The sequence below is a fragment of the Panthera tigris genome, chromosome D4 (genome assembly GCF_018350195.1).
Source record: "Panthera tigris isolate Pti1 chromosome D4, P.tigris_Pti1_mat1.1, whole genome shotgun sequence".
Taxonomy (NCBI): Eukaryota; Metazoa; Chordata; class Mammalia; order Carnivora; family Felidae; genus Panthera; species Panthera tigris.
Window position 1 is genome coordinate 5,941,383 of NC_056672.1, and position 27,976 is coordinate 5,969,358.

Consider the following 27,976-nt stretch of genomic DNA (forward strand, 5'->3'; position numbering starts at 1 on the left):
AGGTACGCATGTTTGTTTGGGGTGAGTGTGTGTGTGTGTACATGCTTGCCTCTGCACCTACAGCAGGCCGGATTGAAACCCACAAGCCCACAATGAGCATCCGGCTCTTTGGGTTCGTTCATTTCAAGCCTGTGTGTGGGAGCTGAGGGCATGGGTGGAAGAGTGCCCTTTGGCCTACTTTCCTCTACCTCCTGTCGAAATGTGGGTGGATTTATATGAGACCCAACAGGCAGATAGTTAAGGTTGTCACTGCCGGCGCAGGCACGTTGCAGGAACCGAGCATGCAAAGATGTGCCACCCCAGAATGACGGATCTTTATAACACTTGTGGCTCTGGAGCCGACCTCCTGCAACCGCAGGAGTTTATTGGCCGAGTATAATCAGAGAATGTATCGAAGGGCGGACACCTCTTGGGGATCTCGGACCGCGTCTGCAAATACCACTTTGCGAACAATGACCAAGCCATGACCTTATGTGAAATGCCCAATCAGGGTACACAAAGCCCCACCAGGTGCCAGCGTGAGAGCAGCGGGGGGGAGCGAGGGTTGGAGCTGAAGTCGGGGTCTGGGCTCGAGTCCCAGCTCAGGGTTTGCCTGCCGTGTCCCTTAGGCAAGTCCGCTCTCCTCTCTGGGTCGGAGTCCCTCATCTGTGAACCGAAGAGGCTGCAGGATTATCCTGAGGGTCCCCTCTGTCCACCCCCCTCCAGGCTGTGAGTATCTGGTTGCAAGAATGAAACTCAGAAAGTCTTCTCCCTTTATTTTCTCTGCCAGCTCACAACAGCCTCATCTGATCATCATTAGCCCCACGGGCCCCTCTTCTCTTTCTGACCTTCACCTGTGCTCAAAGTGACTCCTGTAAACCAGTCCACACCATTCACAAGGGTGATGTTCAAGTAGCCTTATCAGTAATTTCCATCACAAATAAACTTTATAGACTTCATGTAGCAATCCCTGCTAAACCAGAATTCTGACTACAACCAACCTTCCAACAATGAGGGGCATTTCGGGGGGGGGGGGTGCGGTGGAGGCCGGGAGAGGTCACTCAGCTCAGTGATTAAAAGTTCAGGCTCTGAGCATTAAAAAAATCCACATGGAGGGGCGCCTGCGTGGCTCAGTTGGTTGAGCGTCCGACTTCGGCTCAGGTCATGATCTCACAGCTCGTGAGTTGGAGCCCCATGTCGAGCTCTGTGCTGACAGCTCAGGAGCCTGGAGCCTGCTTCGGATTCTGTGTCTCCCTCTCTCTCTGCCCCTAACCCGCTCGCATTCTGTCTCTGTCTCTCTCAAAAATAAATAAACATTAAAAAAAAAAATCTACATGGAAAACCAGAAACATTTAATACCAACACATACATGACTCGTTGAGAGAGCCTCTGAGGCTTTCTTCCCTTTCCACGCTGCTCACTTGGGTGTGCGTAGTATTTCCTATTGCCGATGAAAAGAATTATCACAATATAGGGGCTTCAAACAGCCCAAATTAAAAAAAAAAAAAAAAACTTCTCTCACAGTTCTGGAGGTCAGACTCTAGAATGGCTCGTCTGGGCTGTGTTCCTTCTGGAGGTTCTAGCAAAGAATGCATTTCCCTGCCTTTTCCAGGGCCAAGAGAACGTCTACCCTCCTTGGTTCACGGCCCCACCTCTCTCTGACCTCGGGTCCTGTCACGCTTCTCCCACTTCCCACGTTTCCTTGCAAGGTCCCTTGCGTTTACATCGAGCTCACGCAGATAATCCAGGGCGGTGTCCCCTTCTCAGGGTCCTTAATCACAGCTGCAAAGTCACATTAATCAAGTCAAGTAATATGTTCCCGGCCTCCAGGAATTGGGGTGTGGACACCCTTGGGGGCTATTATTCTGTCTCCCACACAGATACATCTTCAGATCCCATCCCAGCCACTTATATAGCCTGTGTGACCTTTGGTAAATTACATCTTTTCTCTGAGCCTCAGTTTCCGCGTCAGTAAAAGTGGGTTAATAACAAATTCACTTTATGGGTTTTTGTTTTGTTTTGATTAGCTGTTTTTTTGAGGATTAAATAAGGTCATGCTCGCTCAGCTTGTGGTATGCCTGCCTGGTACATGTTATTCATTAGAGAAGGAAGAAAAATTGGGGTTTTAGTTTAAAAACTCCTGCCCACAGTCACCAACGGCTTAGCATTACCGTGTAATCAGCGATGAGATTCAGGACGATGACTCAGATATTGCAAAACTCAACCTTCAAAAAACTTTAATTGCTCGGGAATGTTATCCCCCTAATTAAGGTAATGAATTGGAGAGCGATCTTTAATGATAAGAATCAGGCGGAAAGAAATCCGTATTTCCTAGATGTAACAGTGAATTAAACAGAAAATCCTGTTTGCCAGAGCTCCCTCCCGCTGTCCCCTGGGTGTTCTCGGTCATGGAGGCCGTCCAGCGTGCAGGTGCATTGGTGCCCTAGAGGAGGTGTTGAGTCTGGTGGGGGTGAGGGGGAAGCCACCATATCGCACCGGCCGACTCAAAGGAAAATGGGCCCTGCTTTCAAGGCATGGCAACTGCAACGCGTCTTTGTAGTTCTAATGTCAAATAGGAAAATCAACTGTTCTGCCCACAAGTGTAGGTGAAATGCGAGATAGTCCCAAATAGAAAAGAGATGTTTCCATAGACACAAATTCGTCCTTCATCCTTTCAATTAAAAGAAAAATTTTAAGTTTATTTATTTACTTAGCGATTTGGAGCAGGGAGGAGAGAGAGAGGGAGAGAGAACATCCCAAGCAGGCTCTGTGTTGTCAGCTCAGAGCCCAACGCACGGCTCTACCCCGGGAACAGTGAGATCATGACCTGAGCTGAAATCAAGAGTCAGACACTTATCCCACTGAGCCGCCAGGCGCCCCAAGTCCTTCATCCCTTCGGAGAGGAATAGTCTTCCAATGAAACAAGTCAGGTGATGGTGTTGGACCAGAGGGACAGCAAAGTCCCCGGCCAGGGACGAGTGAACCTCCAGTCATGGCAAGACTCTGAAGGATGATGATGTAGATACAAGGTTCTGCTCTCCACCCTCATGGAAGGAAGCACCCACCCACTCGTCTGAGAAATATAGTTACATGGGGTCATTACTCAGACATGGGTGAAAATTTTCGGTGTTATCGATATAATCATAGATTACATTTGCAAAGTGCTTTGATGGCTATAAAGAGCTTCCTGATATATTTATCTCCTTTAATCCTGGGAAGTGGGCAAAGACAGTTTTATTATCCGTGTTTTTACGAATGAAGAAACTGAGGCTCTGACAGATGAAATGACTTCCTTAAGATCACATAACAAATTAGTGGCAGGGCCGGGACTTGAACCCAGATCTGTTCACCACTGGGGGAGCCTGATCTCCTCTTGGCCGTCTCCCTCACGAGGCTGTCCGTCTGCTGCCTTAGTGGCGAAGCGGAGGTAGACTACCTTGTTGGCTCTCTCCTGCCCTGCCTCTCGCCTCACCTTTATGCTATTCCTAGCTCCAAGGTGACGCTACCTTCTAGCTTCACAAAGTGGGGTTATCTCGCGTGGTGAAATAGCACCAGCTTCATCAGGAAGCCTACTGCAAAGGCAGAATCTCTCCCACCCGTTCCTCCAGACTCAGATCCTGGGTTGTTCTTGTACACGGCCAAGTTCAAGAAAGCCCTGCTCGGGACGCCTGGTGGCTCAGACGGTTGAGCGTCCGACTTCGGCTCAGGTCGTGATCTCGCAGTCCGTGAGTTCGAGCCCCGTGTCGGGCTCTGTGCTGACGGCTCGGAGCCTGGCGCCTGCTTCAGATTCTGTGTCTCCCTCTCTCTGCGCCCCTCCCCTGCTCATGCTCTGTCTCTCTCTCTCAAAAATGAATAAACGTTAAAAAAAAGAAAGAAAGCCCTGCTCTATGACATCTGACTGGCCAGGCCTGCCTGATCCTTCACTGTGGCTTCTTCCCGTCCCTTCCCTTCTCCTTATCCCAGGCACTGTGCAGATGGGAACAACAGAGCTTCACTAATTCCCTTTCTCCTGGAACTTCCCCTTGCGGCCTCAGAACTCCTCAGGCCCACTCACTCCCCCTCGCTTTACCTGCAGGCCTCCACCTTGGGGTTCTAGCTCATTCCAGCAGGGAGATTCATTCAAGGAAGTTTCCTCAGCCAAGTGCCCAAAGAACCTTTGGCAAGGTGTGCTTTCCAGAAAGGCAGGAACTGACCCCAATGCTCCAGGCGGGGCCGAGATAATCAGATCTCTTTGGTATAATCAGAGAGAACTAATCTGACTTTTTTTCTTCCCTCCCCTGTGGTAGAAATGACAAAGGACACCCGGAAGCAAAGAGAGGGAGAGAGAGGGGCCCCTGGGTGGCTCAGTCGGTTAAGCGTCTGACTTCGGCTCAGGTCACCGTCCATGAGTTGGAGCCCCGCGTCGGGCTCTGTGCTGGCAGCTCAGAGCCTGGAGCCTGCTTCGGATTCTGAGTCTCCCTCTCTCTCTGCCCCTCCCCTGCTCACACTCTGTCTTCTCCAAATTGATAAACATTAAGATTTTTTTTTTAAAAAGAGAGAGATGAGGAGGGGTGTCATTAACCCATCTGATCAATTGGGATTCAGTTTTGTGAGAGGAAAAGAGAAAAGAGAAATAACTCGAACAAATTATTCTTTCATGCTTTCTGGCTTTCTTCCCCGTTCCCCCAAAGTTTTAAGAAACTTCTTAGTGTGGATCACAAATCAGGAGCCTTACAAGTTTAAAAACAAACAATGCTTAAAAAACCCAAAAGCTGACAGCAGAGAACACTTGAAGACTGCCTGATGAAAACAGGAACAAGGAAAACACCACGATTTAGGGTCTGGGCTCAGCAAATTCAGGTTTCAAGTTTCAAAGGCCCAACGCTGTTCCTGGGGAGTAACAACCGGGTGGGCTGAAACTTCTCCCCTGTTCGTGTTAGCAGGAAACCCAGCTAAACCCCCGGTGAGGCAGGGGGCACATCTTGCCCTTTGGAGTAAACCAGAAGGCCAACATGCTCAAACCAGCCGTAATTTATGGTAGGCCAGTTGGAAAGAATGTGGTATTTGTTGATTTTTATCTCTGCAGCCAGGATGGTGTCTCTGGAAGGAAGAACTGGGGTTCACATAACCAGAAAGCACAAGTGCCAGCTGGAAGTCTATTTACGGCTTCCTGTGAGGGCTGATAAAGCTGAAAAAATCTGCCCACGTGTAAACAAGACAGGGGTAAGGAGCGTGCATGCCTAGGTTTCTTCTAGAAGAGCTCCTTTTAGTCTGACCCACGTGGCTCCTGGTCAGGTCTTGGTAAGGTGGACTGTAGAGCTTTCTCTGTAGCTGTTACAAAAATTAAGTTTAATCTCTCTTGCTGGGAGTCTGCGTCTGAGCTCGGGCGGAAAGCGCTAGAACACCACAGGAAGGAAACCTCCGGATTTAGGATGCCAGTGTTTTCGGGGCCAGCGTGTCTAATTTTAAGAAGGTGTTTTCCTTCACATCAGAACCAGTTTGTAGATTTGACTGAGTCTCGGCGCTTGGAAATGCCGTCATAGTTTGCGGATTACATTTCCCATTAAGAGTCTGTGCTGCCGATAGCAGCCACAGAGCAGGAATGCTGGTGTTTTCCGTGGCGGTGGGCTTGCTTCTAGGCCCACTCGCTCTCTGCTCTTCCCTTCCTTCCTCCCCACGGGACACGCGGGAAGAATAAATACAGCTGCGTAGCCCCAGGCTTGGTCCAAAACCCAGGAGGGAGGGACATATAGTCTCACGCTCGGTGTGTGCTCTGTATAGTGTACCGTGTTTACAAGGTAGGGGTGGGGGGTGAGAGGGAACCATCCCACCCAGCTCTGCACCAGCAAAACTTGAAGAAGCCTTCTCCTGCTTACTCCTGGTTCGGTGCAAAACAGAGCAGCGGCTAGAACCGGGGTGGGGGCGGGGGCGGGGGCGGGGAACGGATCGGAAGGAGGGAAGCGTCTGACAAGGCTCACCTTCCACCTAACAGAGAGAGAGGAGGCTGGCCAGCTGCAGCTGATCCACTCCAGCACTTTCCACTTTCCCCTAGCTCGGGGCATAAGAACCCCAAGGATAACCTGATTCTCGCTCCGGGGAAATATTTTTATCTTAGCAGGTGCATCCTTGAGGGCTTAGAGGCCAGGGTTCAGAGGTTCCCAACCGACAGTTCTGCGGGTGGGATCCAGTTTGCAGACCTGTTTTGTTTGGCAGGCGCATTCGTCCTGTCTTTTAAAATCAGTTTCCAAAAATTAACAGAGCAGAAGTTTTCGCATAAATACCGGAATTGCTGCTGCTTCTTGAAAAATTAGAAGATCTGGCTACGCCGAGCCCCAAATTCCACACCACAGCGCTTCCCGTGACTGATTTAGGTGGGGCTCGGGGTTGCATAGTCCTTGCCGCTCCCTACAGCCCTCCTCTGGTCTGTTTTATTTTGCCTTATCTGCCGTATCAGGAAGTAGCGTGTCAGTGCTCTGTCACCCCAAGTAAATCACAACTGCCTTGCTGACACGCCAGCACATTTGAATAACCAAAGTCTGTTTGTCACTTGGGTTTTAGACCCCGAATCTCTCACTATGGGCTCCCAGGCTTGCAGGGGCCCTTTAAAGGGGTCCTTACCTCCAGCTGGAATATTTGGGTGCCTCCTTCGGGTAACCATGGAAGAACCTGGAAGGAAATGGTTTTAAAAACTTGAGGCTACAAATGAAGCTCTTTCCTTTGCCTTCTGCTAAGCATCAGCATCTGTGACACAGATCTGTTTATTGATTTTCTTTGAAAACAAGCAAACGAACAACTGAGGGGCCCCTGGGTGGCTCAGTCCGTTAATCGTCCGACTTCAGCTCAGGTCATGATCTCACGGTTCGTGAGTTCGAGCCGCACGTTGGGCTCTGTGCTGACAGCTCAGAGCCTGGAGCCTGCTTTGGATTCTGTGTCTCCCTCTGTCTCTCTCTGCCCCTCCCCTGCTTGTGCTCTGTCTCTCTGTCTCTCAAAAGTGGATAAATGTTAAAAAAAAATTTTTTTTAAGACTTAGAAAAGTAAAAAAAAAAAAAAAAGTGAGAGCAGAAATCCCAATTTGTTGGAAGAGGCTACTGAAGCCTTGTCATCACATCTACTGGCAGTAGTGGTGGGGGAGCGAACCCCTCACCGTCGCTCTGAATTTGGGCAGGCATCCATCTGCCTGTGGAGCGAATACTTTTTAGATTCTACTTACCATAGTCAGCTGTGAATAATTCATAGCGGATGAAATTTCAAAGTACTCTTATTGAGGGGACATCCACATCATATAAAATCAACCATTTTAGAAGTGAACAGCTTAGTGGCATTTAGTCCGTTCACAATCTCGCGCAAGCCACCGGCTTTGTCTAGTTCTGAAAGCTCTCCGTCGCCCCAAAAGGAAGCCCCATGCCCACGAAGCAATCGAGCTCATTCTCTCCTCCTCCTTGTCCGAGGTAGTCACCAGTCTTCATTCCGCTTGGATGGATTTACCCGCTCTGGGTATTTTATGTGAATCAGACAATGTGTGACCTTTGGGGACAAACTCCTATCACTCAGCATAATGTGGTCGAGGCTTATCTGCACAGTAGCCTGGTCAGCACTTCATTCCTTTTGATGGCTGACTATTGCGAATACGTCTCCATTACTTTAAAAAATAGAGTACCTGTTCTGGATACTTCTGGTTGTCTGCTCATTGATTGCTTGTGTATCAAGGGCGACTGAGACTTGAGAGAGGAGAGCAGGTTTTTTTCAGCAGAGAGGGTAGGAACGAACAGGACTGGACATGCAGGGACATGAACACATGTATTTCAAGGGGTGGAGAGAACAGAGTAATAGCATGCACTTAGCAAATTTGTAGAAGTCAAGTTTCCCTCAGGCTTGGGTCACAAATGGTGTTTCACAACTTTTTTTTTTAATGTTTATTTATTTTTGAGAAAGAGAGAGAGAGAGAGAGAGAGAGAGGCAGAGGGTGGGTGGGACAAGGGCAGAGAGAGAGGGAGACACAGAAATCTGAAGCAGGCTCCAGGCTCCAAAAACAGAGCCCGGAGTGGGGCTCAAACTCACAAACCGCGAGATCATGACCTGAGCCGAAGTCGGACGCTTAGCCGACTGAGCCACCCAGGCGCCCCTCACAAGTTTAATTTAGGTTGCTATAAAAGAGTGTTGGCCAAAAAGTCTCTCATTTCCTTTCAGGCACTTGCAGAGGAGTGATGAGAGGGTTTGGAAATCCAGTCAAAGACCCAGAGAGGTTATCTCCCCAGCTCCCTGATGACCCACAGCTAATGTCCCAACCACAGAGTAGGAGAAGCCCCTGTCACATCTTGAGCTCTTACTGGGTCTCCATAAACAGCCCTGTTCGCCCTATATTTCAGATGGGGAAACAGAGGCACAGCAAGGTTAACTGATTCACTGAGGCCACACAGCAGATAGTAGGGCAGCCACGACCAAAGTGATTTGGTGGCCGTAGGTGGGTAGGACACAGGAAGATGACTTATCCTCAGGTCCCCATGCAATTCTTATGTTACCTGGTCCTCAGACCACACTTGGAGAGAGATCTGCCATTGTCATCCAAGATCCTTTGTTGTCCCTCTTCCCCTTTGGGCGTGTTGGAAGAGAAGGACTTACGGAGGCTATTTTTGGCCAGTAAGCACCCGACCAAGGTCACGGGCTCGCGGGCCAAGTGAAACGGATCCAGGACAGAACCTGCAGATGGTCTCGGGGTGGCAAGAGGGAGGTGGCCACTTGGAAAAGGGCCCTGGAAGAGAGGGGGTGCACTCCTCGAGCGGCCGAGCCCCGGCAGCGCGTACCCTCATTAATGTTTCAGTAGACAGACAGGCAGAGTCAGCACCCCCTCCAGACTGCTGAGTCACACCCCTCTGTCCTGGCTCACCTGCCCCTGCAGCCCAGGGAGAAATGCAAACAAAGCCCTGGGTATAGGCGCCTCAGATAAATCCCTGGAGACGTTTAAGATTCTTGAGTTCTTTTCCTCCAACACAAGGAACGTGCTACGAAGGACGGAGAAGAAAATTCAAAGTCCAAAGCCATTTGGAAGCACACACATCGGGTCTGCTCCTGTGTCACAGGCCGAATGTAGAGAAAGATAGGTTCAGTGAAAAGGTCTCTCGAGAAATTGTTTAATTGGAGGTGGCAGTACATTAACTTCTGGATCTTTACCCTAAACGTTTTAGTCTAGAAATGTATTTGAGGAGCACAGGCCAGAGATGAGGTTTTGACGCTGAGGTCCTGTTGGATCACGTCCATGCTGAATCCAGTTTATTAATTACCTTCTGAATGATTACAAGGTGCCAGAGTTCAAGTGTCTTACCAGGCCCCGGGGCTGAGGGGCCTGACCTCACCTTCTGAGGCTCTTACAGGGAATAAATGCCAAGGCCACCCCAGGGGAGGTGGCAGTGAGATAAATGAATAAAAAAGGAAAATACCGCTCCTAGGTAACTGCTGTCATTGCTTTGCTGTATTTCCTTCCACATATCTAGTATCCATCCAATATATTCTTTTTTCAATAGTGTATCTTTACTTTTTTTTCCCCCTTGGTATTTGTAACAAGAGCAATTCTCCCACATTGTTGAATAGACTTTGCCGATGCTGCATCTAACATTACGTGGTGTTCCGCACTCTGGATGGGCTAGAATTTATTTGACCTTTCCTTTATTTTTATAGGCTGAAATCGTTTCTACGTATTTCATTTAAATATTTATTTATTTTGAGAGAGAGACAGAGAGACAGCAGGGGAGGGGCAGAGAGAAGGAGAGAAAGAAAATCCCAAGCAGGCTCCATGCTGTCAGGGCAGAGCCCGACCCAGGGCTCGAACTCACGAACCGTGAGATCATGACCTGAGCTGAAATCAAGAGTCAGGGCACTTAATTGACTGAGCGAGCCAGGTGCTGCCATCACATATTTGACTTTTATAAGTGGGGATTCTTCTGCAGTTTTTTAAAAATCACTTCTTCACTAAATTCCTCCATCTGAAAGTGCTATATCAAAAGTTGTGAATTCTTTTAAGGCTCCTGGTACATCTTGCCAAGTTGCTTTCTAGAAGGCATTCCAGTACGTATCCCCCCTGCATCAAATAAAGGTGCTTATCAATTAACCTTTGGTGAGCAGCACCTACTGTAATTAAAACCAAAACAAAAAAACTTTTTCAACATGATCTGTGGCGCCTGGGTGGTTCAGTCGGTTAAGTGTCTGACTTTGGCTCAGGTCATGATCTCGTGGTTCGTGAGTTCGAGCCCCGTGTCAGTCTCTGTCCTCTCTCTCTCAAAAATAAAAAAAACATTAAATTTTTTTTTTTAAATGGTCCACACTTCATATGTCTTCCTTTGATACAAAGGATGAATGCTTTACATATTTTTCTGTTGAGGCACTGGGATTTTTCTTATTGATTTTAATATATGACTACATTAAATATATCTATTAAATTGTAATAAGTTATAAATATGTAATTTAATTTTGTATTTATATTTTACCTATCAAGACACAATGAGAGTAAAATGTATTAGCCCCTTGTTTTTAGAGTTTGTTGAATATAATGTTTCAGATTTGTCATTTGACTGTTCATGTTTTTGGTGATTGTTCAGTTTTGTGTACTCACGTCCCTCTGATTTCTTTTACTATTTTTTTTAACATTTATTTATTTATTTATTTATTTATTTTTAAGTAATTAATTTATTTAGAGCACACGCAAGCAGGATTGAAGCAGAGAGAGAGGGAGAGACTCCCAAGGCACCCAGGTGCCCCTCTTTTACTTTTTTTTTACTTTTTTTTGGTGAAAGAGTCCTTGTCTGCTTTGACTCTTACTTAAGTTTACCATATTTCTTATCAGTTAAAACGTTTAGGTTTAATTCTGAATTCTACTTTTTTTTTTGGTGTGTGTTACGGTGTGAGGTTCCAATTTGATTTTTTCCCCCCAAAGGAGCCAATTTTCTCAGCCCATTTGCCTTTTGCAGCTGGTCTGGATTCTCGTGTCTTGGCTCGGGACCTCCCTCGATTTTAACCGTAACTGTAACAGGAGGTAAAGGGCCTCCTCCTGCCCTCCTCAGTGCTCCAGAACTTACCGCGTGCCCCCGTAGCCCCTCTTCCAAAGAAGCAGGCCCGTGGGCTCTGGGGTGACCTCCGGGGAAGACGGACACTGGCGTTTTCACCGGATCCCTGACAGCCTGCGTGCCCTTTCACGCAACTTGGCCAGGTCACTGGGAAATACCGGAGAGATGGCAAAACAGAAGGGGCTTGGGACATCTCGGTGCCTGTCGGCTGGTCCAGCGCCCACGCTGTCACTTGTCTGCCAAGTGGGACGAGGATCCTGAGATTGCAACTTGCATAATGCCCCCGTCATCAGTAGGTCCCCGGAAGGAGCCCCGAAGCCTTTCGCGTCTGGTCCCACCCTCACCAATTTCACACCAGCACGGGGAGCTGGGGTGTGTGCTTGATTCTCATGGTCTTACTACCCACACAAACACCACTACGCAGCATCGGCTTCAAACACTTCAAAGGCCAGACGTTAGCAAAGTCCTTTATTAGCCTCTGTGATCTGGGCGTGGTCTGCATGCTGCCCCGAAGGGCACTGAGACTCCGGGGACTGTTACAACTCGTAGTTTTAGCCAGGGCCCTTCGAGGCTCAAAACCACCCCAGAGTCCTGGCTGTGACCCAGGAGGCCCTCACTGTGCGGGCCCCGGCCTACTCTTCCCACTTCCGCACCATCACCACCCCTCCTGCTCAGTCTGCTGTAGCCACATGCCCTACTCGGTGCTTCTGAACACCCTGGTTCATTTCCCTGTGCCCAGAACATTCTCTCCTCGGGCTTTTATGGCCGCGTTCCTTGCTTCATTCAGGTTATCGTGCATGTCTTCTCCTCGGAGAGATCTTCCTTGATCACCTGACTTAAAAAAACAGCCTAGGTCAGTCTCAATTACCAGCTTTCTTTTTCTTTCTTTTTTAAAATTCTTTTTATTTTTGAGAGAGAGAAAGCAGAGCAGGGGAGGGGCAGAGAGAGAGGGAGACACAGAATCTGAAGCAGGCTGCAGGCTCTGAGCTGTCAGTACAGAGCCCGACGCGGGGCTTGAACCCACAAACCATAAGACCATGACCTGGGCCAAAGTCGAACCCTTAACCGACTGAGTCACCCAGGTGACCCTGCTTTATTTTTCTTTACGTGGCCTTTTATTCACTCACAAATACACACTCTCTTGTTTATTGTCTCCCACCTAGAACATAAGCTCTGCAAAGGCAGAAACATTGCTTTGTTCTTCTGTTTCCTCACCTTGGTCAGTATCTGACAGTCTACACGTCCAGCAACTGGTAGCTTAAAAATATTCAAATGTGAATACCACAGTTCATACAGTGTAGGAAGCTGCCATCAGGAACCCAACTATAATAACATCCACCGTCTAGGGCTTGACGAGGATCACAATAGGAAAATGGCTTTTGATCCAATCTGCAAAGGATTGTATAAGAAGGAACACTCTGGGGGGCGCCTGGGTGGCTCTGTTGGTTAAGCATCCGACTTCAGCTCAAGTCAGGTTCTCACAGTTTGTGGGTTCAAGCCCTGCGTCTGGCTCTCTGCTATCAGCACAGAGCCCACTTCGGATCCTCTGTCCCCCTCTCTCTCTGCCCCTCCCTCTCTCTCTGTCAAAAATAAGTGAACATGAAAAAAAGAAAAAAAAAAAGAGGGAACACTCTGGAAAATATTAATGAGACTTTTGTGTGAGGATCTATCATATGTTAACTGATTAATCCCTACTGAAACCCTTTAAGGCAGACATCATCTCCATTATCACAGATAAGGATCCTGAGATTTTAACTTGCATAATGCCGTATCTATCAAAGGTACGCAATTCAGGGTCAACAACCAGGCTCTTCTGCTCTGGTACACTGCCTCCCACAGAACATCCTCAAAGGTGCTTAAATATAGGTTATCCTTCTGAAAATGAGACCTCAAACGATTTAGCCACTAACACAGCTCCTGAGGGGTACAACCTGTCCCTAGGTTTTCGGATACCCACCCAGCCCAGAAAGTGACAGCATAAAATAAGTGAAGCTTAAAAGACCGTGGAACATATGTGCCCTTCCCCTGAGAACCAGTGAGCTCCACATCTTGTTTATGCTACCGTGGACGGAGTTGTTCCTGAAGTCTTACCTTCCAAAGTTTTTGGAAAGAGAGTAGCAAGAAAGCTGGTTCTTATAAAAGATAATACATATTCATTTGCCCAACGAATAAATACGTGCGGAGTGACAACCATGGGCTAGGTACAGAGATAAGCCCCTGGGAACATAGTGATGAATAAGATATAGACATTGTCTTTGGTCTCACGGACCTCATAGGCTAAAAAGGATCTTAGTGAAAATTATGCTGCTGTCGTAAAATTTCATTTTATGACTCAATCGAGAAATATTTATTGACTACTTTACGTCCTGCTTTGTGTTAAGAGGAGGGAATTCAAACGGTGAGCAAAACCAGACCTGATTCCTGCCTTCATGGAGCTCACAGTCTCATGAGGAAGATCTTTAATAATTTACATGCACATTTGGTATCAGGAGATCCTACAAATAGGGGAAACTGGCTTCATGAGATTAGATTTCTGCTTGAAGAAGTACCCCTTGAGCTGAGATGTGGAGGACAAATAAAAGGTAACTAGGCAAGGAGGGGGGGGGGGGAAGAATGCTTCAGGCAACTTAAATGACTCCTGAGAGGATCCTGTTGTACAAGGAAAGATGGTGAGCCGGAAAGACAGTGAAAGAGGGCTGTGTGGCTGGAGAGCTGGGAGTAAGGAGCACCGGGTTCCTGGTGGGCCTGAGTCCTGGCCGGGAGCCGACCCCGGGTGATGTACCTTCCCGGCGGCCTCTAGGCTCACCGTCTTGCAACTGCGGCACCGCCCTGCTGGAGACACAGCTTTGAGGCGGCGGGGCTCCATGCATCGGCAGGCAGAGAGAAACCTAGATGGTCGGGAGCATCTGCAGGAAAACCGGGGCTCCGCCTCTTGGTGACATGGAGGGAGGAAGAGCTTTCCCCCAACCTTCCTTTCCAGAGTGCCACCCATATTCAGCAGCGGAGCAGAATGCTGTTTTGGGGTCCCACTGAACCGGATGTAAGTTCTTCATCGGTTACCGGTAAGTTTCTCAGCTATTCAGTAGGAATAAAGCAGGATGCTTAGGAGGATCCAACGAGGTCAAGTACGAAAGCGCCAAGCACAGTGCTTGGCTCAGGGCAGATACTCAGCAAATAAGGGCTGTCATTTTTCTTCATCTGTTAAACGGAGACCGTGACAGTGCTGGTTGCCCGGCTTGGTCAGGAAGATGCGTGTTTGGATTGCGTATGTGGAAATGTTAGGCTGGGCCTCCGGGGCGCAGTCCTACTTCTGATTTTAAGAGCCAGGAGCTGACTTTTCCCAGCGCCCGTCCTCAGAACCTGCCCGGTGCACCGTGTGCATCCTCTGAAAAGCGACCTCCCGCTTTTTTTCCAGGTTCCTGGTTAGCTTTCCGTTTGGGAACCTCCGTCCCCCACCAGGCAGAGCCGCCCTGCGGGAGCGGGCGCACCCGGCACGCCCACCCGGGGCCGCCCCGCCGCGGTGCCCGCCGGCGCTCGGCCCTCAGAGGCTGGGTCGCGGCGGGCCGGGCCAATCAGAATAAGTTTGGCCCTCTACAGTTTCCGTCCGCTCACTAGGAGGCGCTGCGGCGGCCGCGGCTGCTCCCGGGGCCGTCGCGGGCCGGAGCGGTGGGGCTGGGGGTGAAGGCTCGTGGCCATGGAGTGGGCTTCGGAGTCGGCGGCCGTGAGGCGGCACCGCGTCGGCGGGGAGCGCCGGGACGGCCCGGCGGCCGCGCCCCAGCCCGGGAGGGAGGCCCTGGCGCCGGAGCCGCCGGCGGACGCGGGCGGCGGCGGCGGCGCGAGGACGCGGAAGCGGAGCGCGGGGGGCGACGCGAGCCGGGGCGCGGGGACCGGACTGTCCGAGGCGCGCGCCGCGCTGGGGCTGGCGCTCTACCTGCTCGCGCTGCGGGCGCTCGTGCAGCTCTCGCTGCAGCAGCTCGTGCTGCGCGGGGCCGCCGGGCGCCCCGGGGATTTCGACGCACGCCACGCCAGGTACCCGCCGCTCCCGCCCGGCCCGCGCGTCTCCTCCGCCGCGGCGGCGGTTGGGTCCCGGGCTCCGCACCTGCGTGCGCCCGCCCCGCGGGACCGCCCGGGCTCGCCGGCGCCGCGCGGCCGCACGTGGGGCGGGGCGGGCCCCGCGCGCCCCTCTGCCGGAGTCCCCGCGTGCGGGTCGCGGAGCCGGCGTGGCCCTCTGTGGATCCGGCGGTGCGGTCCGGGGTGGCCCGGGGGGCGGATTGCACCGGCCTGTTCGCCCCGGTTCTGCCGGGCGCGTGGAGGGTTGGCAGTCGTCCCCCGTCTTCTGGAGCAACTTCCACTTTTTAGTCGCCTTCCTGCATTCCGTATGAAATGCGGAGTGGAATTTGTGTGTCTAGACCGTTTGATAAATTCGGTTTGGGTGGGGAGGTGATAATGGGGATAACGCGGTGCTCTTAACTTCCGGAGGGTCACGGTCCTCACCTGTAAGCCGTGGGGGCTTCCGGAGGACTGCACCTTCAAAATTCTACCATTTCGGGGGTTCTCAGATTCCTGGAGCGTGTCCTTGGGCCCCTGGTGTGTAAGATCTGGTGGTTTTCTTTGCTTTTGTTTTAAATTCAAGAAGAGACCTTTAAAGGTATTGTGACCCTAAGTAGGTCAAAGCTCCTAAAATCACAAGCTAGCATAGTTTTCAGCAGCCTCGGTGTTTTCAAAACTTTGGAATACAAAGTGCCGGAAGCTTATTTTCTTAAAGACGTTCTGGCGCACACCTCCCCCACTCCCTTTTTGCCCACTTGGAATGTAGTGAAAAGATAACACGTTCCGTTTTGTTTTGTTTTGTTTGTTTTAGGGGTAGGGTTGGCTTGGGCCTGAATTGTTATTAGGCTCAGTGTGCACACCGTGGAGAGGGCTGAGTCCATTCTCATCGATCGGAAGTTTGTTTTTGCTTATTTAACCTCTTGACTTATTTGTCTTTGCTCATTGGCTTCTGCTACTTAGAATCAGTAACTCTCCAGGGCGAAGCTCAGTGAGGCCGGATTCTGTCTGTCCAGCCTGCTGCAGCCACACGTTTTGAGTCGAGTCCCTAGTCTTTGTATTGGCTTGATATGGGGATGGGAAGAATTTGGGAGCGGGGCGGATCTTGAAAACTGAAAGGAGGAACTCACAGAAGGCATAATAAACAGATGGAACTTTACAAGGGATTTTTCACAGAGTACCTGAAATAATAAAAGCTTTTTTGTATGTGAGAGGTCACAGAACTGGCTTTTGCCGGGGGTGAGGGGGGGATGGAGGGGAGGTCAGGAAAAGTTGCCTCGTGTTAAGCATCCATTTCAAGCCTGGCACGCCTTGTCATCATCGTTCTTTTGGTTCCTTCCAGGGATTACCTTGAACACATCACATCCATTGGCCCCAGGACTACAGGAAGTCCAGAAAACGAGATTCTGACCGTCCATTACCTCTTGGAACAGATTAAACTGATTCAAGTTCAAAGCAGCAGCCTTCACAGGATTTCAGTAGATGTCCAACGGCCCACCGGCTCCTTTAGCATTGACTTCTTGGGAGGTTTTACAAGCTACTATGACAACATCACCAACGTCGTGGTAAAGCTGGAGCCCAGGGACGGGGCCCAGCATGCTGTCCTGGCTAACTGTCATTTTGACTCCGTGGCCAACTCCCCAGGTACGTACCTGACTTTCAGTCATTTTGGAGTTGGACTTGAGTACACCCAGAGAGCTTACCAACCCCCAAGATGCTTGGGCAGTTGTAGGGCACCATTTTGGGGGGGTTGTATTATTTTTTTGACAAACCTGTTTTTCATCGTGATGGAATTGAAGATAATTAGAATAGTATCATTTAGTTTAAGATCCAAACCTTCACTGTTCTCTCAAGTGCTTTCTTTCTTTCTTTCTTTCTTGGGACATTAGGGCCAGCAGCCCAGTGACTGTACAGGGAGCAGATCACAGCTGCCTTGCCAGGGTGCAGGAGTGTGTCCCTGAGTCCTGGGGTTAGGTTCTGCCGCATCCAGTGTTTACTCAGCTCCGTGGTGTAGGAGGCTGTGGGCATTTGGGATGAAGGAATAGGTTTCGCCTTCAAGGGAGGGAGGGCTTCCGGGGAAGGCTCCCCTAGCAGAGTCTGTCGCCCTGGAAAGTGAGGATTTGGGCCCACTGGGGATGCCATACTCTTAGAAGAGCTCATCGATCCACAAATCTTGCTCTGAAAATACTTTGGCACAATGGAATACTTGATGTTCAGGACGGTGCCTGACACGATAAAACATTCGTAGAATGAAGGAGAATTCCCTAAATTGAAGTTCCATTTTTTAAAATAAGATTCACAAGAGAAATGTGTGCAGTAGCTAGATTTGAAGTAGGGACAGATGGAAAATAGTAGCATTTTGCAGTGGAATCCTGGCACTTTAGAGATGGAGGAAATGAGATAGTGTCTGGTGCTGTCCGGTTCAACCCTGTCTTTTGTCACAGGAATAAACTTAGCTGGTCACCACTGATCAGAGACAGAGGTGGCACCAGAGGCTGCGGTTCTGGCCAGCCAATTATTTGAGCTACATTTGAAAGGAAGGAGAGTATAGTTAAGTTCCTTTTGGCAAAATACCTAACCTCTTCTCTGCTCCATTTCTGATCTGCAAAATGGAGATTAATTCCTAATAATTGTTACTTGACTGTAATATTTCTGGATTGCTCGAACGCATAGCAGGCTCAAAGGACTACCCAGATATAAAAGATAAAACACAAGATACAAAAGTTATACAGAAGGTAGAATTTATTTGCTTGATGAAATGACTCACACCAGGGTTTCTTTAATCAGAAAGCTTGCCAACTGCATTTAGAAGGTAACGTGCTTTTTCGAGTGTCCGTGTATAGACACCTGCTTTATAAAGTCACAAATACCTTTGTGTGTGCTAGGGAAACCAGTAGTCCTTCATGCCTGTTTCAGAGAAGCTGTAAAAATCAGTGTCCCCCTACGCCCACTATTATAACGCTTAAATTCTTGGGTGGGACAGATTAACACCAGGGTTATTTAAGAGCATTATAAAAGAAAGATGTGTATACGAGTATCAGAAACATGGTGCCAGGTGTTATAAATCACATACATGGAGTCCAGGAATGAAAGAATGGCAATTTTGTGGGTCATTGGAACCCATTTTTAATTAAAATTGTCTACAAATACCTAGCCGACAATCTCAAGGAAATTTCTGTTCATTGCAAATTGTTAAAGAATCCCCATGTTTCACTTAGTTCATCCATTGAAAGGATGTAGGTGATAGTCTATTTTGTGACTGTGCTTTTCAACTTTTTTTTTTTTTTTTTTTTTACACCCTTTCTTCTCACCAGCGTATCTGGAACTTAGGAACTGATACCAATTCGGAGTAATGTTACCCACAGAAAAGCCTTAAGTTTCTTCTTGGTTTTGCTGCACGGTTCCAGGTTGTTGGTAGAAGAGACGTGGAGTTATTTTAGTGGTGGTTTCAATTTCAGGGTTAATTCTAAGTGGAAAGGGATATTGACAAACCACCCAGCCTTTATAGATACTGTCCTCTAACTTGTCTTTGCTTTCTTAAAGGCATTTAACCCTTCTTTAGTCCTGTTCTCAGGTGCCAGAACCATTAAAATAAAGGAAGATAAGTGGACAGTTTAACTTTTTAATCAGCCCTATATATATTTCTTTCAATTTCTCTCTCACTTTGAATAAAAAATTTAGGGGCGCCTGGGTGGCTCAGTCGGTTAAACATCTGACTTCGGCTCAGGTCATGATCTTGCGGTCCATGGGTTCGTGCCCTGCGTCGGGCTCTGTGCTGACAGTTCAGAGTCTGGAGCCTGTTTCGGATTCTGTGTCTCCCTCTTTCTCTGACCCTCCCCTGTTCATGCTCTCTCTCTGTCTCAAAAATAGATAAATGTTAAAAAAAAAAATTAAAAAAAAATTTATTGTTTGCTGTTTACATTAAAGTAACTCAGAGTGTCAAAGTGAAAAACCATGAATTTCACTTGGTTGTAGGAATGTGTTACTTCTTACTGAGAGCTACCTATGCTTTCTGCTTGATGGTAATTAGATAATTATTACTTTGGCTCACTTTGATTCAAATGCAACCTGGTGATCACCACCAGGACAAGGACAGCTGATAAGTGGTTTCTCCTTGAGTAGGAATGGGTCTGGAATGGAACAGCCCCAAAATGAGCATTTTAGCCGGCTGCAGAGCCTTTCTTAAATTTGTAAAGAGAAGAAGGAACGATTAGCACTGGATTGGACCACATTTTCTTGTAATCCTCCCGACACACCTCAAATAAACGTCATTGGCCCTGCCCTCCAGACCGACCAGGAGGAAACTGTAGAGTAACAGCTAGTACTTACCGCCCAAGTCTTTCTTGCTCGGAAACCCACACTAAATTCTGTAGCACCCTGCCTCCCAATAGGCACACCCAGAAATGCTTCTGCCTGGGTTATTACTATGTCTATTTACTTGGCTTACTCTTTAAACTTTTTATTATGGACAATTTCAAACATGTGCAAAACCAGAATTGTTTAACCTGAGCATACCTGTCAGCCCACTTCAAAGGTCCGGTCTGGTTTCTTTCCCCTCTGCAACCCTTGAGAATTTTGAAGCAGATCTCAGCTGTACTCAGTCCTCTGTATTTCAGTCTGCTCCCACCCAAAGATAGGATTCGTTTTGGGCATGCTCGTAACACCATGAATTATCTCACCTAAAAAGTAAAAACTTACCGAGAATTCCCCAATATCCTCAAATGTCTAGTCTAACTACCTCTTACAGTGCTTTTAAAAAATCAGGGTATTAAAGTCATCTTTATAATCATGTTTAATTAACATACGAAGTGTCTGAGTCAAGAAGAAGTGAAGTGCTTTGATGAGGTCCTCTGCAGATTTCTCAGCACGGGGACCAGGGAGGCTCTTCGGGTCATTGGTCTCCTCTCCTGTGTCTTACTAGATTTGATGTCGTGTCTGTACTTTTTCATCACATGATCCCCTTCATCACATAATCTTCACAAAATGCTCTGTCACCCAGACCACCCGCTCTGTGAAAGTGGAGTGACGTGCAGCTTTGTGATCCTGGCAGGAAAAGGAGCAGGAAGGTCGTGGTGGTGCGGGAGATGATGGAGGAAGCCAGAACCCCAGAAGTGAGAATATCCCAGGGGGTGTGGAGTGAGGACGAAGGGTGGACCAGATTGCCCGGGCTTGAGGGAATGCGGGTTTTCAGTTAACTGAGATCCTGCCTGGTTGATGGTTCAACAGATAGGAGTCAAGTGACTGCTCTCGGCTGGGGACGGTTCTAGACCAGTCAGCAGGCCGACCGGATGAGGATCCCCGTCGTCATGGAGTGAGGCGGCGCGGGCCAGTGCCCTTGTCAGCTGGCAGTGACAGATGTGCTTGTGGTCTTGCAGCCAGTGTTGTGCTTTCTTTCTTTCTTTTTTTTTTTTTTTTTTAAGCGTCTTGTTTATTTTTGAGAAAGAGAGAGAGTGCAAGTGGGGAAGGGAGAGAAAGGGACGGAGGGTCTGCAGCAGGCTTTGTGCTGACGGCAACGAGCCCGATAAGGAGCTTGGGCTCACCAGCCGTGAGGTCATGACTGGAGCTGGAGTCTGACACTCAACCGACTGAGCCAGCCAGGCGCCCCGTGGTGCTTTCTTGACGAGAAAACCGTTCCTAGCCATGACGGTTCACCCCATAAAAGTTTTACGATCTGAGAAGCGGGGCTCCCGGGTGGCTCAGTGGGTTGAGGGTCCGACTCTTGATTGCGGCTCAGGTCATGACACCAGGGTCGTGGGATTGAGCCCCGCGTTGGGCTCCTCGCTGATCACGGAGCCTGCTTAAGATTCTGTCTCTCCCTCACCCTCTGTCCCTCCCCCTTGCTCTTGGCACGCTCTCTCTCAAATAAAAAATAAATGTAAAACAACCAACCTTCAGTCTGAGAAGCAAATCTTTCTTTCTGATTCGAAGGTGCCAGCGATGATGCAGTGAGCTGCTCGGTGATGCTGGAAGTGCTCCGTGTCTTGTCGACGTCTTCAGAAGCCCTGCGTCACGCTGTCATATTTCTCTTTAATGGTGCCGAGGAAAACGTCTTGCAAGTGAGAGTTTACTCTCTTCAATACTAGACCTGAGCAACGATGACGACAGAAGCTCGCGCTTAGGCATTTCGCTCATGCTTTTGAGTGGCATCGTAAAACGATGTGCAAAAGAAACACCGTCCGTGGCGGTGCTGTAAAAACCCCGCAGCCGCCGTGTACACGGGTTCGGTACTCGCACACTCACGTCACCTTGTCAGCGTTTGAGTCCCGCAGGGGCTTTGTGATGGCGTAATTAAACATGGCAGGTTTTCTGTGACCCCGGGGCGTCAGGGAGGTTTCGAGGCAGGCACGCAGCATGCGGATTGTCCTTTCTCTTCTGTTGGTTTGCCCGGCCTCACGCTTCCTGCGGGTGTTGTTCGGCACCGCTCGCGGAAGTCGGGCTGCCTTCGGCGATGGCGACTTTCCACTCAGCAAGCTGCACGCAGCCAGTGTACGTAGAGACACAGATCGGTGTCTTCAGGTCCTGCCTTTGAAAAAAACGATTATTTTCCTCTTCTTCCCCTTATCAACGTAGACCTTCTGTCTTTAAAATAAACCGAAGAAAGACTTTGATAATTTAAGATCGTTTCACCTACATCTGTTTTATTTCCTTCTTATTCAGGCCAGTCATGGTTTCATAACTCAGCACCCTTGGGCCAGCCTGATTCGTGCATTTATTAACCTGGAGGCAGCGGGCGTGGGAGGGAAAGAGCTTGTGTTCCAAACAGGTACGTGAGCCGTATTTTACATTTTAATGCAGTTGCCTCGTGTACTTTAATGCAGTTCTCGTATTTGCGGAAGTGGAAGTTCTTCAAACATAAGGAATTTCCCTAATGAAAGAATGTTCTTTTTGGAGCGTGAGGTAGTCTGTGTTTGTCGTCGTCGGGAGTTTTTAACAAGGTGATATGACCAGCCCCTGACACTCACACTGCGCTAATCACATGTCACATGTGTGCAAAGCCTCGTATGTTTGTCATGTCGCTTAATCCTCAAAGCAGCCTGAGGGAGAAGTACGGTAGTTACCGTCATTTTGCAGATGGGAAGACCAAGGCAGGAGACATCTCAGGCGACCCGGGCTTTCACAGCTGGGAGCAGGCACAGCGGGGTTGGACTTGGGTGGTCCTGACCCGTGTTCTTAACCACCAACCAGATTGTCATGTAGGCGGTGGACTTACCTGTGTCCATTATGGATGATTACGATATAAGTAATATTAAACGACGGTCATTTCCTGAATTGAAATGAGGAAAAGGGCTTTAAATTTATCTTTGAGTTAATTTGAATGTGACAGAGTCCAGTAATACTTTAGCCAGAGAAATGTTTTTAATTTCTAAAGGATAACAAGATTATAAATTACAAGGGGAACATCCATTAAGTTAGTATCATCTGTCATCTTTTTTTTTTTTTTGAGAGAGCACGCAGGGGAGGGGCAGAGAGAGAGGAGAGAGGGAAAAAGAATCCCCAGCAGGCTCCACGCTGCCAGCACAGAGCCCAGTTCAGGACTTGAACTCACAAACGTGAGATCATGACCTGAGCCAAAGTCAAGAGTCACGCTTAACCCGACTGAACCACCCAGCCACCCCTGTCATTTTCTTTGTCTTTAAAAAAAAATTTTTTTTTTAATCTTTATTTCAGAGAGAGAGAGGGAGGGGCAGAGAGAGAGGGAGACACAGAATCGGAAGCAGGCTCCAGGCTCTGAGGTGTCAGCACAGAGCCTGATGTAGGGCTTGAACTCACAAACTGCGAGATCATGACCTTAGCCAAAGTCGGACGCTTAACCGACTGAGCCACCCAGGTGCCCCAGCCCCTGTCATCTTTCTTAACAGAGTTCAAAGCTCTGGGCTTCCTAAAATCTGATCTGGGAAGTTTCCTGCCATTTCCCCTCTGTGTTAGGAATTTGGATAGTGCATTGTAGCTGGACAGACGGCATCTGGTAGGCGTTCTACAATGAGGGGTCTGAGATGGGCCAGGAAAAGTGAGTAAGCAGATGGAGAACTCGGTTTTTAGTGCCCTCTACACACACGGTATCAGTTAAGATGCGCTGAGTGCCGAGTACGTCTTTATATACAAGCTAAACAAAACCGTATTCTAATATTCTCCAACCAACTTATCTTAGACTTTCACTGTTTAAAATGGTTGTATGTTTTAGGGGCGCCTGGGTGGCGCAGTCGGTTAAGCGTCCGACTTCAGCCAGGTCACGATCTCGCGGTCCGTGAGTTCGAGCCCCGCGTCAGGCTCTGGGCTGATGGCTCGGAGCCTGGAGCCTGTTTCCGATTCTGTGTCTCCCTCTCTCTCTCTGCCCCTCCCCTGTTCATGCTCTGTCTCTCTCTGTCCCAAAAATAAATAAAAAACGTTGAAAAAAAAAAAATTTTAAATGGTTGTATGTTTTAGGCCAGCTAACCTCTGAGAATCTCAAGGTCACAAGATGAGGAGCAAAGCGCTCCTTTCTTTCTGACTCAGACCTTCCTGTGTGTTCTCACGCCTCCGCTGACTACTGAGAAGGAACTGGTCTTAGTATCCGTAGGGCTCAGCAGATGCCACACTCTTACCCGGCCCCTCTAGTTCTGGGGTTCAGTCAGGATAGGAGGACTACTTGGTGTAACAACCACCAGGTCAAAAAGCAGCAAGAGAAGATTCCGTAAGCAGAGCTGACGTCGCGTCTGTCCTCCGGCGAAAATGTCAGGGCCCTGCACGGGCAGGAGCGCGTCTTCGAATGCTTCCCCCCCCTCCCCCCCCCCCGGAAGTGTGCTGTGTGTCACACGCTCGGCCGTTGTCCCAGCACGCTGGCCCCGTACTCCCGGGACCCGAATCACAGCCGGTCTTAAGGTTTGGTCTGTACCGTTCCTGAATGTATGCTGTGCGTGTGTATAAAAATATATGTTATCCGTATGTAGTCCAGAGAGGTTAAAACACCTCTGCCTAGGGCAGGTTAGATCTAGAGCAAAGCTAATTCCTTCGTTTCCATGTATCGAGTACTCAGTTTTACTAGGCGTGACTAGCCTATAGTCGGTGTTCTTTTCAGTAAATGTAGATAGTTTTACATAAAAATTGCACAATTGCATGCATTTTAGATATAATTGTATTGTCTGGAAAGAGTCAAACAAACCGCCCTCAGAGTCCCTGCCGGCCGGGGTGCGTCGCCTGGTGGAGCAGGGGTGGTGTCACTGGAGCAGAGGATGGGGCTAAATGTGAAAATTTTGACCTCTCCGTTGCTTCACGAATTTAGAACCAGAATGTCATTACTGCTTTACTTCTACTCCTTACAGTTTTGTGTACTGTTTGCGTTTTTTGCGTTGCATATGATTACTTTAATAATAGGCAAAGAACAGACTTGTCACCAGTTAGCAGTATGCAGTTGATGCTCGAACCTTGAAGCGCACAGGGCTTAGGGGCACTGACCCCTTGCGTGGTTGAAAATCTGCGTGTAACTCTGGGCTCCCCGAAAGCTAACTAGTGTGGTCTCCTGCAGACCGGAAGCCTAACTGATCAGACAGTCGGTTAACCCCCGCTCTTTGTGTCGTGCGTGTTGTGTATTCTCACAATAAAGCGAGCTAGAGAAAGTGTGGTTAAGAAGATAAGAGAAAATACATTTACAGCATTGCACGTGTTCATTGAAGAAAATCTGCATATAAGTGGGCCCGGTTCAGAGCCGTATTGTTGGAGGACAGACTGTGCACGCAGTTCACGTGCTTCACTCGTGCGGAAAGAAAATCGTCGCACTTGAAAAGTAATGTTTTCCGGAGGGGCATATCCTGCGGGAGGTTTGGAGAGAGTATTTCCCTCCCGTCTCCGAGTTTCTAGGCCGCGTTTCCCTCCAGGTTTGGGGGCTGATCCTGGTGGCTGTAGCGCACACACGCCGGCTCTCCGGGCTCTGACGTTCAGTGCCTTTCTCCGTGTCTCACCGGCGGGTGCCGCCGCCCGGAGCGAGTCAGCCTCGCCTCCACCTTCGACCAGAAGAGGGGAAGGCCTCCAGGATTTGGAGTTCCGCTGGGCTCCTTAAACAGGCACAGGTCCTGTCCTGGGAACTTCTTGCTTAAACCCACGTATTCTCTCTCGTGCTCCATTGTCCCCTCAGAGATTCATTCGGGGTTTTTAGTGACTAGACTGGAATAATCATTACTACCTAATTTTTTTTAAAGGGCCAGACTGCATGAAGGAATGACTTAGCTTATCAGATTAGTGATTTATATCATGACTCAGTAAGGCTGACTTAATAATTCTGAAGGTGTTATAAAATGCATAGATTAAACCAGTTAATATCTGTGCCCTGTGAGAAATTCAGATACTACCAACCTCGAGTAGAAGAAAGCCCAGAAGCCAAGGGGTCACAGACTCCTTTTTTTCTCTGGCGAACAATACCATGCCCTGTGACTCTACTTCCCCCAGATACCCAGTAATTCACCCACTTATGGAAGATTCAGTGGTTTCTAGATCTGTGCACAGAGTTGAGTGCTCATCACCGCAGTCCATTTTAGAATCTCCTTCTTGCCCCAAAGAGAGACCCCGTGCTCTCTCAGTCCACCTTCTTTCAGTTCGTGTGCTATTTTCTAAGGATCAACCGTGTTGTAGCACGTGGGGGTACTTCGTTCTTTTTTATGGCTGAATTACGCCCATTGTATAGACTGGTGGATTTCGTTGATCCATTTGTCAGTTGATGGACATCTGGATTGATTGTACTTCTAGGCTATCGTGGATAATGCTGCTGTGAACGTTTGTGTGTAAGTCTGTGTGTAAGACCTACATCTTCCTTTCTTACGGGGGGATGCCCGGGGCTGAAATTCCCGGTTCGTATGGTAAATTAATGTTTAACTTTTAAAGAAACTGCCCGAGTAAGTAGTGAAGCTTTTATTTCAGAAGAAATGTAAATTCAGATAACAATAAGACTTTTTAAAATTTTATTGATTTATTTGGAATTTTTTGAATTTTAGATTTGCAAAAAGCAGGGAGGCTACTGCCCAGCGCTGGTGAATGTAGAGAAACAGGTGGTTGCGTACGGTGCCGGCGGGGGGAGCGTGGACCGATGCGGTTTGGGGCACTTCGGCCGTAGCGACTGCTTGAAAACACGTGTGGACGCTTCCGTCCCACACATCCACTTGTAGGACTTGATCGTGGAGAAGTGAGTGCACATACGCACACAGATCTGAGTCCTGCGGAGTCTTCTTGGCTTTTAAGAAGACTGAAGAATTGAGAACCCTTTCCAGGTCCACACGTGGGAGACTGCTTGTATTAACGGTGACCTCACATGTTTCCCTCTTCCATCGTTCATTTTCCCCTCCCTGTCGGATCGTTTCCATCTGCACTCGACACGCCTTTCCTCTCTTCTTCGGGAAACCACTTTGACCTCCTTCACCCCCAGACCACTGCTCATTTCTCTCTTCTCATCTATTGCAAACTCCTTCAGGAGTGGAATTCTTTGTCCTGCTGGGCTCCCGGCACGCCCAGCACAGGCTCTAGTCGGACGACCCGCGTTCAGATCCCCCCGGAGCACACGCCCTCGGCGAGCAACCTCGAACAAGTCACACGGTGCTCCGTGCTTTAGTCCCTCGTCTGTAAAGCTGGGGTGGTGGTAGCGCCCGCTCCTCGAGAGTCTTCGCCACCGCGTGAAATCCTCAGCTCCGGAATCTCTCCTCTGAGGGCTCCCTTTGCCTTGTTTGTCCTTTGGGGAGTGTCTCACCCAGGAGCCGACTGACTTGCCCGTCTGTCTTCCTTTTTACACCAGAGCTTGACCTGGCAGCCTCAGCAGGTGATCAGTGAGAGGCCGGAGCGGGGCTGGAGCTCTCTAAGCGGGTGAAGGCCGGCTAGTGGATATTTAAAACTGTAAATTTCTTTCCTGCTGACAGGTCTTACATTTTTTACAGGTTTTTTCTCCTAATGTTTATTCATTTTTGAGAGACAGAGACAGAGCACGAGTGGGGTTGGAGAAGAGAGAGAGGGAGACACAGAATCTGAACAGGCTCCAGGCTCTGAGCTGCCAGGACGTAGCCTGACGTGGGGCTTGAACTCACGAACCACGGGATCGTGACCTGAGCCAGAGTCAGAACTTTGACTGAGCCACCCGGGTGCCCCTGCAAGTATTTTTTATGGCACGATGCAGAAGATGAACTTAACATCTTAAGCGTCTCTGTCTTATATCGTGAAAGAAAAGCATGCAGCTCTGCGTGTTTAGCCTGAGGGGTTTTTATAAACTGAATATAATCCTGTGAGCAGAACCCACATCAAGACTAAGAGTATTGCCCGTACTCGAGAAGCCTCCCCTGCGACCTTTCCCAGCCTTTCCTCCCAGCAGGGTTACGGCTATCCTGACTTCTGTCTTAACAGGTTTAACTTTGCTTGTATTTGCACTTTCTCCAAATGGACTCGCGCACGGTTTTCCCTTACGTATGGCTTCCTTTTTCACTCAGCGGCATGTCTGTAAGATGCATCTGTCTCGTGTGTGGCAGACTTCTTTTTCATTGCTAAATACTGTTCCAGTGATGAGAGTGTCCACTCTACTGGTGATGTTAGATCGTGGGTTTTGGCCCTTAGGAATGGCGCTGTTGTGAACTTTCTTGCGAACGTCTTTTGGTACACGTGTGCGTGTATGCTCACTTCTGAGTAGAATTAGTGAGTCACCGCGTGTGCATCTGCTCGGCTTTGCTAGATAACTGCCATACCTAGATGTGAAAATCCTAAATAAAATATTAGCGAACTGAATCCAGCAACGTGTGTGTGCGTGTGTATGTGTGTATACGTGATGTTTTCCAACAGAGTTGAGCTTATTCCAAGAACACGAGATGTTTTTTCCCCTTAAGTTTCGGGTTTCCAAAATGATTCAATATTTGCACATACTGCAAAGTGATCACCACAATAAATTTAGTTAACATCCATCTTCATAGTTACAATTT

General features: G+C 48.8%; 1 protein-coding gene and 1 long non-coding RNA gene across 2 annotated transcripts in view; one reads left to right on the top strand and one right to left on the bottom strand.

Moving 5' to 3' along the window:
* Positions 1–11,465: 11,465 nt before the first annotated feature.
* On the bottom strand, positions 11,466–14,716 carry LOC122233121. Its single transcript, XR_006210585.1, has 2 exons — positions 14,073–14,716; positions 11,466–11,847 (listed from the first exon to the last, which is right to left on the bottom strand). It is a non-coding gene; the product is annotated as an uncharacterized LOC122233121 (long non-coding RNA).
* ERMP1 (endoplasmic reticulum metallopeptidase 1) overlaps positions 14,643–27,976 on the top strand; it is a 45,930-nt gene continuing 32,596 nt past the window's right edge. Inside the window, exons 1-4 of the mRNA XM_042964520.1 lie at positions 14,643–15,041; positions 16,402–16,703; positions 20,988–21,115; positions 21,717–21,822. Of these exons, the coding sequence (XP_042820454.1) occupies positions 14,707–15,041; positions 16,402–16,703; positions 20,988–21,115; positions 21,717–21,822 (871 nt within the window). The 5' untranslated portion in view covers positions 14,643–14,706. The remainder of the gene's footprint in view (positions 15,042–16,401; positions 16,704–20,987; positions 21,116–21,716; positions 21,823–27,976) is intronic.